Source organism: Hyaena hyaena, unplaced genomic scaffold (genome assembly GCF_003009895.1).
Source record: "Hyaena hyaena isolate Hyena2069 unplaced genomic scaffold, ASM300989v1 scaffold_156, whole genome shotgun sequence".
Taxonomy (NCBI): domain Eukaryota; kingdom Metazoa; phylum Chordata; class Mammalia; order Carnivora; family Hyaenidae; genus Hyaena; species Hyaena hyaena.
Window position 1 is genome coordinate 68,209 of NW_024080788.1, and position 13,796 is coordinate 82,004.

The 13,796-nt window shown below is 35.0% G+C and overlaps 1 protein-coding gene across 3 annotated transcripts in view; it reads right to left on the reverse strand.

The window, feature by feature from the left end:
- LOC120236530 (leucyl and cystinyl aminopeptidase) overlaps positions 1 to 13,796 on the reverse strand; it is a 99,152-nt gene that overhangs the window by 37,619 nt on the left and 47,737 nt on the right. For all 3 annotated transcript variants that reach the window (XR_005529694.1, XR_005529695.1, XM_039239367.1), the window contains exons 5-8: positions 7,145 to 7,265; positions 6,323 to 6,477; positions 4,215 to 4,328; positions 2,656 to 2,790 (exon numbers count right to left, since the gene is read on the reverse strand). Coding sequence is in view for 1 of the 3 variants with exons in the window: in XM_039239367.1 (XP_039095298.1) it covers positions 2,656 to 2,790; positions 4,215 to 4,328; positions 6,323 to 6,477; positions 7,145 to 7,265 (525 nt within the window). In the remaining 2 variants the exon portion in view is untranslated. The remainder of the gene's footprint in view (positions 1 to 2,655; positions 2,791 to 4,214; positions 4,329 to 6,322; positions 6,478 to 7,144; positions 7,266 to 13,796) is intronic.

The following is a 13,796-nucleotide window of genomic DNA, read 5'->3' on the forward strand; positions in this document are numbered from 1 at the left end:
CCAGAGACAATAAACAAGCAGAACTCTCAAAAGCCTCTCCGCTTGGGAGTGCATCAATTTCCAATTTTAGTATATCATGTTGCTAAAATAACCAAGATCTCTCTTCTTGCTGTAGAGTTACTTCAAATATGTTTGGAACTAATGAATGCATAGGGGAATAAGCATACACTAATAATTTAGAATCCAGCATACAAGTATTAAGGTCACACTATATAGTCATTGAAGCACATGCTATCATTTCCAAAAACACCTGCGTGAAGCCATTCCTGATTTAAGACAGAAATGTTTCTCCATCTTCAAGAGCAATTTGTATCACTTCATGCATCTGCTACAGATTCTTGTTCCCAACAGATCCCTTTCGCCCCTGCCTAACCAACTTTCCCTCTCTACTATTATATTCCCATTAACAAAATTATACAACATTCCTCCTTTACAAAGGGGGGATAAAGATGTCCTCCCTTTCTTTAACCCCATGTCTCTTCCAGTTATCACCCTATTTCTTATTTCCCCCTTTGTAGTAGACTTCTTAAAGAGCTGTCTGTATTTGCCATCTCTGTTTGCTCTCTTACCATTTTCTCTAAAGCGATCTTTCAACCATCATTCTGCCAGAAGTGGTTTTATCAAGGTCTCTGGTGAACTTCATGCTATCTGGAAACCAACATCAATTCCCAGGCTCATCTTAAGCTGCTAGTGGAATCTGATATGACTGATCACCCACTCCTCCTTGAACGTCTTTCTGCACTTAGCTTTGGGACACAAGTCTTCATTGTCCCCTATTCGCTGGCCATCGCTCTCAGTCTCTCCCTGGATCCTCATCTTCTCATCTTGCACAGAACCTCATTTGGGTGGCCTCTGGCATTTACTTTTCAGACTTTTTTTTTTTTTCTCTTCTTTCTAAGTTTACTTCCTAGTTGATATCTAACAGACAACCTACATCAGAATTAGGCTTGGAGATTAAAAAACCCAAATACAGTCTATCTGTCAACACATTTCCCTAGTAACACTTACTTGTTCTTGTACACAATATTGGTAAAATATCCAGTGTCCTATTTTTCTCTGTTATGTGGGATATTTGCCAGATCCCCAATCCTGAAATAAGTAGTTACCACATTGACAGGGGTTAGGTATGCTGTGGAGGCCACATGATAAGACACTGACTTCGGGGTTTAGGGGATAGGGGTCAGAGGATGTCAGAGCTCTGTAAAGGCCACCATCCCCTAAAGACATCTGGTATCAATGACTAAGAAGACATTCTGGAACAACTATCTCTTCATAGCAGTAGCTCTAACCGGAATATATTTAAGGTAGCTAATTAAACTCCTGATTTATTTGTTAACAACAGTACAAGTTTCCATGTCAGTCAAGCGTGAACCTGAAAAACATGGCTCCTTCATTCTTTACCTCCCTTATCCTATCACTAAATCCTTCAGGAACTTCCCTCCCTCCAAAGTTTTTTTACACTCATCATTTTTCTTCCACTTTCACTACCACTCCTAATTCCATCTTTTTACCACATCACACTTGGACTTTAGCAGTAATTTCCTGACTTTAGGTCTCTTTCCACTTAAATCTGTAAGCTGGAACAAATTAGTTTTCATAAACAGTAACTTTAATCAAGTTAATTCCTCTGTTTGAAAAATCTTCTAAAGCTTCCCAGTGCTTAACGAAAAACGTCCAGATTCCTGATGGCATTCAGAAACTTCTACAACTGCCTCAGCCTACCTTTCTCATCTTTCCCCTACTCCACTTATGGCTTCCAACACAATCAAGCATTTATTCCCTCAACAAAAATTTCTTGCCCTTAGTATTCTTGTTTCTTTGTAGACCTTATTGTCCCATTCCTGCCATACTCAACACTTCCCATTCCTCTTTATCCATATTCTTTTTATTATTTAATTCCCTTCAATTTCCATTTTCCTCCAAAAAAGTTCTCTTTATAAACCTAAGTAAAAAAGTCTGTACCATTCATTCTGGACATATCATCCTTAGTGCTTCGCAAGTACCCACCACCTAAACGTTGAGTTTCTTGAAGATATGAGCTGAATCTCATGTGTTTTGTGTGTTTTCTCTGTCCAGTAGAGAAATTAATTAATTAATCAATTTGGCAGTCAGAGTAAGGAGGCAAATAAGCCCTAACATTCACACCTCCCACCACAACTGTGAGTGGCACTGTTCTGTTCTCTGACCTGTGGTGATCAGGTTTCCAGCTTTCTGTTTTTGCTTCACCCCCAAACCTGGAGTCTGTGTTTCTGATCCTACAATCTAGTTTTCAATTCTTAAAATCTCTTTTTGTTTTTTATTTTTGGCAACTGTGACTTTGAACATCCCTCAATCCTCACTAACACAGCCAAAGGCTTGCTTAGAACCTTCCCTGGACATATTCTATCTGTAGATTCAGGGAATGAAGCAACTTTGTTCTATTATCTGATTAACTACCCAGAATGCCAGTCAGAAGAACTTAAATCAGAGAAAGAAAGACCCAGAAAAAGTTAAAACCAAGATTTAAATAAGAGCAAACATCATGCAGTTTAAAAGTATACCTGAAAGTAATCTTAAAATAATCTTTAAAATATCTAATTTTAATCCTTAAAATAATCTAAATCACAAAGCTTGCTGATGAAACCCACTCCAGGTACTTGGTGTGTAGAGCAGTACCTTAAAATAGGAAAGAGAATCAAACATTTCTTCGATCTGTTCTGAAGACTGAACAGATGATGATGATATTGGATGAGATGAATTCAAGGAATCCTTCTTCATGGTTTTAAATCGCGCATCTAAGAAATCTTCATACTAGCAAAAACATCAAACGTATTATGAAATCGTGAACAGTATCAAAGACAAAGGCAAATATAGTAATTATTTATATGAATTAGACTACTATTTAAGGTCATTATAAAAAAATACCCATCTTCACTAAACTTCAGAAAATAAGCTTTTGGAAATATAAGAATAGAGACCTTCATTCATATTCCTTGCATTTCAAAATAAAATGATAACCTCCTGGCCATGTGAAAAACATTAATTTCCCAAACCACAGCATAAGGATAAATTAAGAATCTATTACTGAAGCAACCAAATGTGCCAAATCCAGATATTCAACATAAATATTCTAAGATGGTTAGTGTGTACTTTTAAAGTAACATTTAAAATTAAACAGCAAAAATAAAAATTGGTCCTTAATCTGATTTCTCATATGTGGTACAAGTTTCTATTAAGACAATATACATTTCCCTTCACTGAGGTTCATTTGAAATAAAATATAACACTTAAATAGAATTCTTTGCTAGTTCAGCAGATGAGCTCCCCCAGAATATATATTAGGAGGTTTTAAACATTCTGGGCACCACCAAGTGGTGAAACTGTAGATCTCATTGCTTAATTAAGAAACATACATGGATTTAGAATACTAGTATTCTATATACTAATATTTAGTATTCTAGCTAAAAATGAGCTCCTTTTACATACCTGAAGTTTCCGAATAGGACTTAGACAAAAATTTCAAATTGAAAGCTCTTAAGGGTATCCCTGTTTTGAAGCAGTCTTGGATCATATATCCAGGAAGTTTAACAGAAAGTCACAGAATTTTAGGGTTGAATGGGATCTTTATACTTTGCCACCTATTGCTTGAATTATTTGGCAATACCTCTCATACCATGGCCATTCTCCAGGAAGTCTAGTAACACAGTAACATTATTATGCTCTCTGTGACAGAATGATGTCCCATGTCTTTGACAAGGGCACAAATATGGCTGGTACCTTAACACAGCAAATTATTTGTCTGTATCAACCTATGTTATCACTGTTACAACAATGATCACAGTGAAAACAGAGAGATAGTATTGCTACAAAAGGTCTTATTTTTTCTCTCTGTTTATACAAAGGACAAAAAGTTTTGTTTAGCTAAAAAGGTTTTTCAACTTCATCTAAATTCCTTCAAGGAGAAGAGCCACATCTATTGGAAATAAAATATAGCAAAGTGACTTAAAATGTTCATCTTAACAAGGTGTGAAATAATTACACATAATTTTGGCTTTCAATGAAATATGTCAATAAGTAAAAGCTTAATTTTCACTGTCAAAACTCAAGAGGTTTAAGCTATCAGTAACAAGGGTCAATTTTATTGTATCTTTCTAGAAACATTTTCCATACTCCAAATGCCTACAAAATATGTGGCAAATACAATTTATAGCACATCTAACAAACAGTATACTTACACTAGAGAGCTCTTTGAATATTTTTTCCAAAGAGAAATACTCCATGAAAGTAGCAAATCCTTCATTTAGCCACAGATCATTCCACCACTCCATTGTTACGAGATTACCGAACCACTGCAGGGAAAACAAAACAAAACAAAACACCCTACTAACCAACACAATATTTATACTGTCAAGAATTTTCTAATAATTGAATTGTCAGCTTAATTCCCTTTAGCCAGAATACAATTGCTTAAAAATAGTTAATTAGTGAAAACAAACTATATTCAAATTGAAGACTTTCAAAAATTTGCATAAATTTATGCTAAAATGAAAATTAAACTTTTAACATTTTACCTTGTTGAATGGGAAAACAAGCAGAATACACAATTACGGATTTATCAAATTAACACACACCCGTTCACTAAGTAAACAAAAAGTTTTTAGCCACTTCATTAAAAGTGGTATTTCCTAGATAATGACATTCTTCTACCTACTAGCATCAAATTAGTAAGATTATTTCTATTCTATCTTCAGCCATCCATGACAACTAAAAAATAAATTTCTGTTTTTTATTTTTCCTACACGGTTTTCCTACATGGAGGTTTTCCTACATGGAGCCTATATATGCTTCCCCTTATTACCCAAGTTGAGAACAGTATTTACATGATTCAAAACAGAATTCAAACAACATTCTTTAAGAAAGTTGGCATGCCTATAAATAAATGAAATCAGAAATATCTTTAAATGTCTTCATCTGTGATATAATAATAATAAGGAAAACAATGATAAGGAGACACTCCAAAAAAAAAAAAAAAAAAAGTATCTCAAACATCCCTGTAATGGAAGTGGTAGGTTACAGGGTATGCAATTTAGTGTAATACGGGGCTCGTCTCAGATCGGCAGCAAAATAATAAGGTTACTGGGTTATTGAAACAAAACGTTTTTGAGCATTACAATAACAAGTTTTTTAAAGATATTATTTTAAAGCTTACTTCTGAGGAATATGATTTATAAGTCTTAAAGTAACTGAGAAGTGGTTATGCAGAGGCCCCAGAAATAACAGACCTAGAGAAGAGTCCCTAAAGGACAACTTGTCTACATGCCTAAAACTGTAATTGTCAGTAAGTATGTGCTTCATATGCAAGCCCATTATGAAGTCTTCACAAGGGCTCTAGAATCATACCCATATAGGTGTTTGTGACAGGGAGCAAATTGACCAAAGCATGTGCACACCCTCCTTCCATCACGGCACCCCCAAACTACACCCAACACTGCTAAGCACCTCATCAAGGGACAAAAGAAAGAAGAGGTGTAGAGAAAGAAAGGGTGGGGGCGGATTCATGTACCCATATAATTTTCTTTTTTTTTCTTCTTGTCATACAAAGAGTACCCTTCCTCTCCCAAATTAACAAAGAACGCAGTTTGAGCAAGAGAAGAAAATATAAATCCAGTCCTGACAACTACAGTCCAAGAGTTGTCAGAAGAGAATGCAATTTAGGGGAAGGGTTTCTCCACCACAAAGTTATACCGAGGGGCTAGCATCTGTCAGAGGGGAAACAGCTGTGTATTACTGGTGGTAAAAAAGGAGAGACATCTTGAGGAGACAGTGGCTCTTCAAGGGCCAGTCCTGTCAATTATTAGCTGTATGACTTTGGGTCTCAATTTCCACATCTGTAAAATGGGATTATCACCTACCTCAGAGCAGTTACAAAAAGTAAATGAGATAATGGATGTGAAAATGCTTTATAAACTGTAAAACCCTATACAAATATTAGATAGCAATTTCTTTATGTATGTATGTACCTATGTTTTTAAGTAATCTCTACACCCCATGTGGGGCTTGAACTCATGACCCTGAGATCAAGAGTTGCATACTCCTATAACTGAGCCAGCCGGGCACCCCTAGATAGCATTTTCATTTGATGATCAAGTTTGTGTTAAAAAAAAAAAAAAAAAAACAGCACCATTTTATTATGAAAATACACAATACTACAATAAAAAGCTGAATTTCTCATTAGCTTTTTCTAATTTCTTATTCTAAAATTCTTATTTACCTTATTTTCTTATTCTAAAATTCTACAATATAAAATATAAGTATTAAATATAGTAGCCATGGCTATTATTACCTGATGGGACAGCTCATGAGCAATGATTTTAGTTACCAGCTTTCTATCCGCCACTGAAGAAGTATTATTGTCATACAGAAGTGTCTCTTCCCGGAAGGTGAGCAAACCCCAATTTTCCATTGCTCCTGCTTCAAAGTCAGGAATAGCCACCAAATCTGAGCATGTGAAGAAAGAAGTAATCAAATTTCACTCATCTAAGGCACTCCCTAAATAAAAATTTTTTACCAACTGGTTTATCACGGTGAATCAAAAGGCAGGGAGTTCATTTTATACTCTTGGCAAATTGAACCTTACTCTAGTCTTCTATGTTCCCCACCTATCAGTCAGTTGAGAAAGACCCGACCAATCCCTGTGGAGTCACCGTTGCTGTCCCTTCACAAAGGAATTGATACCTAATTATTTCACAATGAATCAACCTCCTAGAGCAAGGAAGACAAAGTACAGGCCCAAGGTTCTTCTATCTAGGACCACCTTGTGCTTTCCTGAGCTCCTATTACTCAGTTTTTTTTTCTGTGAAACAAAACTTCTTAGGAAGTTAGAATTAGTATAACTCCAGACAAAGCCCTAAGCAAATTCCCACTTACACAGAACCTGAATAAGCCCTTGTAACAGTTCCATAAACTTCTGAATGGTTTAAGCTCCACATTTAGCCTTTAAGGAATGTAAATAATCTTAACAAATATAAACATTTTTTTAAAGCTTTAGGTGATTATTACTTTTCTTTTTAAAATAATTTTGGCAAAAGTTCTTTCTATAAAACATTTGCGAAATGAATCTAGGTTATAAAGGTAATGAAAACCAGAGGCACTGTTTGATTCTTACCCAATTTCTTAAGTGGGTATTGAATTTCAAAGTAGTTTTGATAGAATTCAAGAAGCTTCACAGTTGTTTCCAAGGCATGGTGAACCTGACCAATCTTTTCTGGTACAGCATATATAGAAACCTGAAAGAAAACATACATTGACTCATATATAGATATATATATATAGATCTATAGCTATATACACACGTATATATAGATCTATAAATATATATATACACACACGTATATATATATCTATATATATACACATATACACACACACACACATATATCATGTAAAAACAGGTACAACTAAAATGGCATGATATTCAGATGAATAACATGAAGCATATATGAGAAATGCAAAGAGCTTTATGAGATTTTACAGGACAGAAACTCTTGCTTTGAATTCTTTTCTCCCCTGGAGAATTTAGCAAGTCACTTCCACACATAGAACAATGCTCAAAAACTTACTGGTTTTGTTTTTTACTTTTCAAGTTAACAGAACATTCCCAAATAAAATATTTTGGGTCTTATTAAAACAGTTTATAAGCATTTGCCTATTAATTTTATGATTCTTGTCTTCTTCATTACCTCAAGTTGCCCTTCCTTACCTATGAGCTATCAGACTAAATTATTTGAAGAACAAAACAAATTCTCATCTTTTTAGCACCTATTACAGTGCCTGGCATCAAGCAGACACCCGATACAAAGGAATCAGTTCTAAGGTAAACACACAAGGCAGAAATTGTACTCTTGTTGAAATTACCCTGGAAAACCTATTACAGACTAATGCATTCTCTTTCAGAAAGTATGGCACAGCGAGATTTTCTTCCAATCATGGGACTGTTTCCTTTCACCCAGTTGTTGGCTTGTTTTCATGGATCATGTTGTATAAAAAATAATCATACCCACAGAATCACTCAGTGAGTGGTACATGGTAACTGAAACCAACTTAGGGATAATGGATTCATATTCACATTGCCCATTCATTCCAGGATTCATGCTTACTAAAGGGGAGGGCAGATACAATCACCAACATTATTTAAGTTGTTATTCTTGTTTTCCTTTTCTGACTAAATGCATCACTTAAACACATAAGCTATAACTAACTGTAAACACCTTATTCAGTAAGTATCAAAAGGCAAAATTTAAGCATTTATGTTAAAAGCAAAGGGTTTTAAAAAGCAATATTTATTGTTTTTGAATTGAATGAAAAAATTTCCATACTCACCTAGGAATATGAAATATGGGCAAGACCTAGCAGAAAATAGACTTCAAAAAAAAAAAAAGATCTCAATAGGTGGGAAATGAAGACTTACTGAACAATTCATCATTTGAACAAAAATGCACTGATGAACTCTAACTCCAAATTAAATTTACTTCTTTCATTAAAGGACTAAAAAGATGTCAACAACTTCAAAAAGTTCAAATGGATTTCAATCATAATTGTCTTAATATAGGGCTTTAGTCTATAGAACACATGCATTAATTACAAAAACATGGAGGTAAGATGGAATAAAAATTAAATGTAATGCAAAAAACCTTTTAAGTCAAAAACCCCGAAAAACTGGGTGTTAAATTAACACCCACTTAGAGAGCTGGGTTCAAATCTCTGCTAGTTGTGTGACCTTGAGCAGGTTAGTTAACCTCAATTTCCTTATCCGTAGAAAGATAATAAAAGTAGCTCCTTACCCTCCCTGGGTTGCTGTGAAAATTAACTGTTCAATACATGCTAATTACTAGCATTATTAAAAAATACAGCCCTGGGGTGCCTGGGTGTCTTACTTAATCAAGCATCTGTCTCTCGATTTCAGCTCAGGTCATCAACTCAGTTTATGAGTTTGAGTCCCACATTGGGCTCTGGGCTGACAGTGCAGAGCCTGCTTGGGATTCTCTCTGTCTCTCAAGAATAAATAAATTAAAAAAAAATACAGTCCCAAAAGAAACAGGGCAAAATATGTGTGAATACAGCATGTGTGGCAATAGTTACTAGAAGAATAAAGTATCTAGGACTGGAGTTAGTAAATCAAAACATGTTGCTTTCTAAGGTAACTATGAATGAAATTTAATTCTCCCATATCATGTGGCCAGGTGTACTCTACCAGCCCACTACCATACCATATCTGCAGCCCTTGGTCTCCCAAAGGAACCACAGGTTCATCTTGCTGATGTGGGTACATCCTGCATCTTTCCTCCTCTGAAGTCAATGATGGGGGGTTGGGGACCTAATATATTCTTTTATAATCTCTAACCACCACTGTAAATAATTATACCAAGATCACTAGGAATTTGAGACAAATCCTTATTATCTCTGCCATTCCTTCCAAACATACATATTTTTACGTTATAGTCAACTCAAACACATAGGAGTTACTACCTCAATGGAAATACCACCCATAATACTCCAGATTCCCTCCTCCAACATCTTTCTGCCACACACACCATTTGGTCACTCCATTTCACATGAAAATGACACCTGACCAAGGGATCCATTTAGTCTCATTTCTGGAATACAATGACTAGTAAAAAAAGGTAGTTTGGTATTTGCTCTTTCCTTCTACTTTTTTTCCCCCTTAAAAGAATATGTGCTATGAGTTCTCACTAGAGATAAATAATCTGGTCTTATAATTATTATCAAGTTGTTTTAAGGGCAATAGAAACATTAAGAAACAGAGAAAACAACCTAGGTCAACAAAAAATCAAGTGTATTGACCAGTATTCTGGGCTTGATAAGAGCCCTGTTGAATGGCAGTCAACTAGCAGTCAGACTGCAGGACTTACAACTTACAACTTTTCTTGCAAGATTCCTTGCTAAGACATTGGGGAGATTTCTAAAATACACAACTATGAAGATACTTGATCAAATATCAAAGGAAAGGGTTCTTTAAGACTGAAGATTTATTAAGTTTAAATTAATCTGTTCCTTAATTTAATGAAAAGCAAAATAAAAGATAAAAGAAGGAAAAAGAATCAAACCTCACCCCCTCAAGGACAATATGGCCTGCAAGATTTATAAATACAGAAAATGCTAGAAGTTTTTGACATTAAGCTTCCTGAAAAACATGAGCTTTCCTAAACAGAAAGCTAAACACACTAAAGTATAAATTCCTAAAACAAAACAAGACAAAAACACACAAAAAACCACACTCACATACCAGTCTCAAGTCTATTCAGAATAAATAATTTGATGGGACTTTAGGAGAATAATCTAAATTATATACAATGTCCCTGCCTGGTGAAGGTCTACTTCAGGTAGATGTTGTTTATGGAAATTTATAACTAAGTCATGTTCCTGATTGAATAGGAATAAATCAAAATTATAACTTCATCTGGATAATACTATTGAAGGTTCTGTTTGAATGTTAAATAGGCTTGGTGTCCACATCCAAGTAACTACCATGGCACTCTGATTCTACAGATTAGACCTGTCTATGGTAAAAAAAAAAAAAATCAGGCAATGGCAAAAACAAAACAAAAACCTGAAGACAAAGCACTGCCTTTTAAAAGAGGTCTAGAATTTTTTAGGTACTTCTGTCATTACTGAACAGAGGTTAAGGAACACTGAAGAATAGGCAGAGGACAAATATCATATGTTTGCATGTATAGGAGAATTAGGAGGAACTTAATGGAGGACCATGGGGGATAAGAAGGGGGAAAATAGTAGGGGAGAGGCAAACCATGAGAGACTCTTGAATCCTGAGAACAAATTGAGGACTGATGGGTGTGTGTGTGGGGGGAGATAGGCATGGAGGAGGGTACATGTGGGGATGAGCACTGGGTGTTATGTGGAAACCAACTTGATAATAAACTATCTGTAAAAAAAAAAAAAAAGGAACACTGAAGAATAGACATAAATGATAAAAACAAATGTTCCTCTTTTTTTAAAACTTCAACAAGATAGTAGTCTTAATCACTAAAGAGGGCATGTTTAATAGTATACAGTCAACTTTGAAAATTTTAGTTGTTTGGTAAGACTGACATTAGTACGTAAAGCCCTACTGCCTTATTCCTGAATCTTGTGAAATAAGCCTAAAGTCAAATACTACAAAACAGAATCCATCCTAAAGATTACAACATTTTAGTGTAACAAAAATCTTGTGTTAGACTTCAAGTCTAAATTCCTGGTCACCATATATACAGAAGTTATTTATGTCATTTGGTGTGAGCAGCAGTGTATTATAGTGGTCAGTACAACCCTGCCTATTACTTTACTCTGTAATCTTGGGTCAATTACTTAACCCCTCTGAGACACTATTGCTTCCCAGCAATATGGGATTAATGCTTCCCTCCCATGTGGTTTATAAAATGAAAAGATATTTACAAATGAGAGCCCAAGACAGCTGACAGCACAGAGCATAGCTCCATGCAGGTTACATTCTTCCCTCATCCTAACAAAGAGAGAGAAAATTAATAAGGCGATTGCTTATTTGTAAAACATTTTTTTCAAAATGCATTTTGAAAAACATGGGCTTTGGGTAGCATTAAAAGTCATAACTTTATATTTACAGACATAAAAGAAAGTTCACAATATGTTTGTATATGGATAAAAAAAGAGTGGACTTTGTGTGTGTGTGTGTGTGTGTGTGTATGTGTGTGTATTACTATCTCCCAGGTACTAAATGTTTTACAAAAAGTTTTATAATTTAATCCTTGAGAGGGCAGGACAGTACTAGATTTGTAGAAGGTAAGGTTTAGATAGGACTACAGAGTAATCTGTCCAAGAGCACATTCTAGTAGGCTGCAGAAGTGGGTGGGACTCCAGAGTCTATATTTAACATGTTGCTTCCTAACACATGTACATTAAAAATTCCTCTCTCTCAATCTCAGTCTCAGTCAATCTCTTTCCCTCTCTCTCCCTTTTCCCTATCCCCTTCTCTCTATGTGAGAATAAGTTATATCTGAGCAATGAATAATTCAGCTTGGCTACATGGAAGAATCCATACTGGAGCAATTAGAAATACAGATGGATTTATAAGAGATCCCTGAATATCAGATTGATGAGTTTGAATGTAATCCTATGGGCAGGAAGGAGGGAGGATTGGAGGGACAGAGGGGAAAGAGAAAGCCAAGACTGCATACATTTCGGGATACAATAAAAAGTGCTTGGGGTTTTATATCAAAGAGTGTGATAACTGTAACAGAGATGTAACTCAAGTGCTATGAAAGATCACAGAGGTAATGATTAATCCCAGCTGGGGAAAGAATGAACTGCCTCAAGGAGAGGATGGTAGCCAGCTTGTCTTGAAGCAAACCTGATTCTCCTAGATTGAATCTTTTAGATTTATCCAGGCTGCAACATATGAATCAAGGGCTAAACCTGTGGTGTAACACTTAAAGAAAATTAATTGAATTTTATCAGATTTAAACCACTCTCAATATCCTTTTCAAAGGACTCTGAAAAATTTTTTGGTTTAGACTTGACAAAACCGCTTTCAAGCCAAAGGTGAGTAAATTAGTTGCGCACTTAGTCACTATGTAGTTTACACTTACCCTTGGACATTTAAACCTCATGAATAGTTCTCCATTCTTTACTGTTGAGCATAATGGCACATAGTATTATTGCTGATGAAAAGCCAGATAATCCTTATCTCTGTCCTTACCTCTAAGCGCTATGGAGTAGACGCGATAATCTTTTGTAACAAAATGAGTATACCCTTTTTAATTAGCAAAATCTAAATAAACTTTGACCAAAATAAAGCTCTTTAGTCTAGAAAGGAAAGCCAAATCCTACTGAATGTGTTCAGTGGATAGAAAATATTCCCTGGGGTGATCAAAAACATGAAAAAACATGAAAAAAATTAAATAATTATATTTCTATCATGAACAGTAATCCTTTTTAGCTTAAAAAAGACCCTTTTCTTCTATATTGTTTGGTATATGAAAATATTAGCTTTTATTAGGTCTTTACTGTGAAATTAAAGCATAAAATCTAAACAAATAATCATTTACATGCATGAATTGATGACAAAGAAAAGCAGAGGAGCCCAATTAGAATAATAATTTTCACAAGTTGCTGATACGCAAGATCTTTAAACAATCTTACTCAAAACTCTAAGATGAAGAAACTCAATCTGGAATTCCTCTTTAAAAAAGGAAGATTAAATAAATTTTATAACATGAAGTTTTTCTTCTAACTACATTTTTACACGATCTCTTAAGTATTCACAATGTTTTAGATTTAGTGTGGTCAATAAAATTTTCTGCATTGATGAGAATATTCAGTATCTGTGAAATCCAGTATGGCAACCAGTAGAACACTAGAAATGGTACTGAGACTGAGAAAGTGAATTTTAAATTTGAGTTAACTTTTTTGAAGCTTTAATAATATAATTAATATATAACATCATTAGAGTTTAAGGTGTGCAGTGTGTTGCTTTGATACATTTATATATTGTGAAATGATTACCACAGTAATATTAGTTAACACACCTATCATCTCACATAATTACTATTTCTTTTTTGTGGTGAGAACTTCAAGATCTAATCTCTTAGCAGCTTCCAAACGTATAGTACAGTACTGTTAACCACAATCACCGTGCTATACACCAGATCCCCAAACTTCTCTTATTACTGAATGTTTACATGCTTTGACCAACGTTTCCTTATTTCCCTAACCCCTAGAACCTGGCAACCACCATTCTAGTCTCTAAGAGCTCAGGTTTCTTAGAT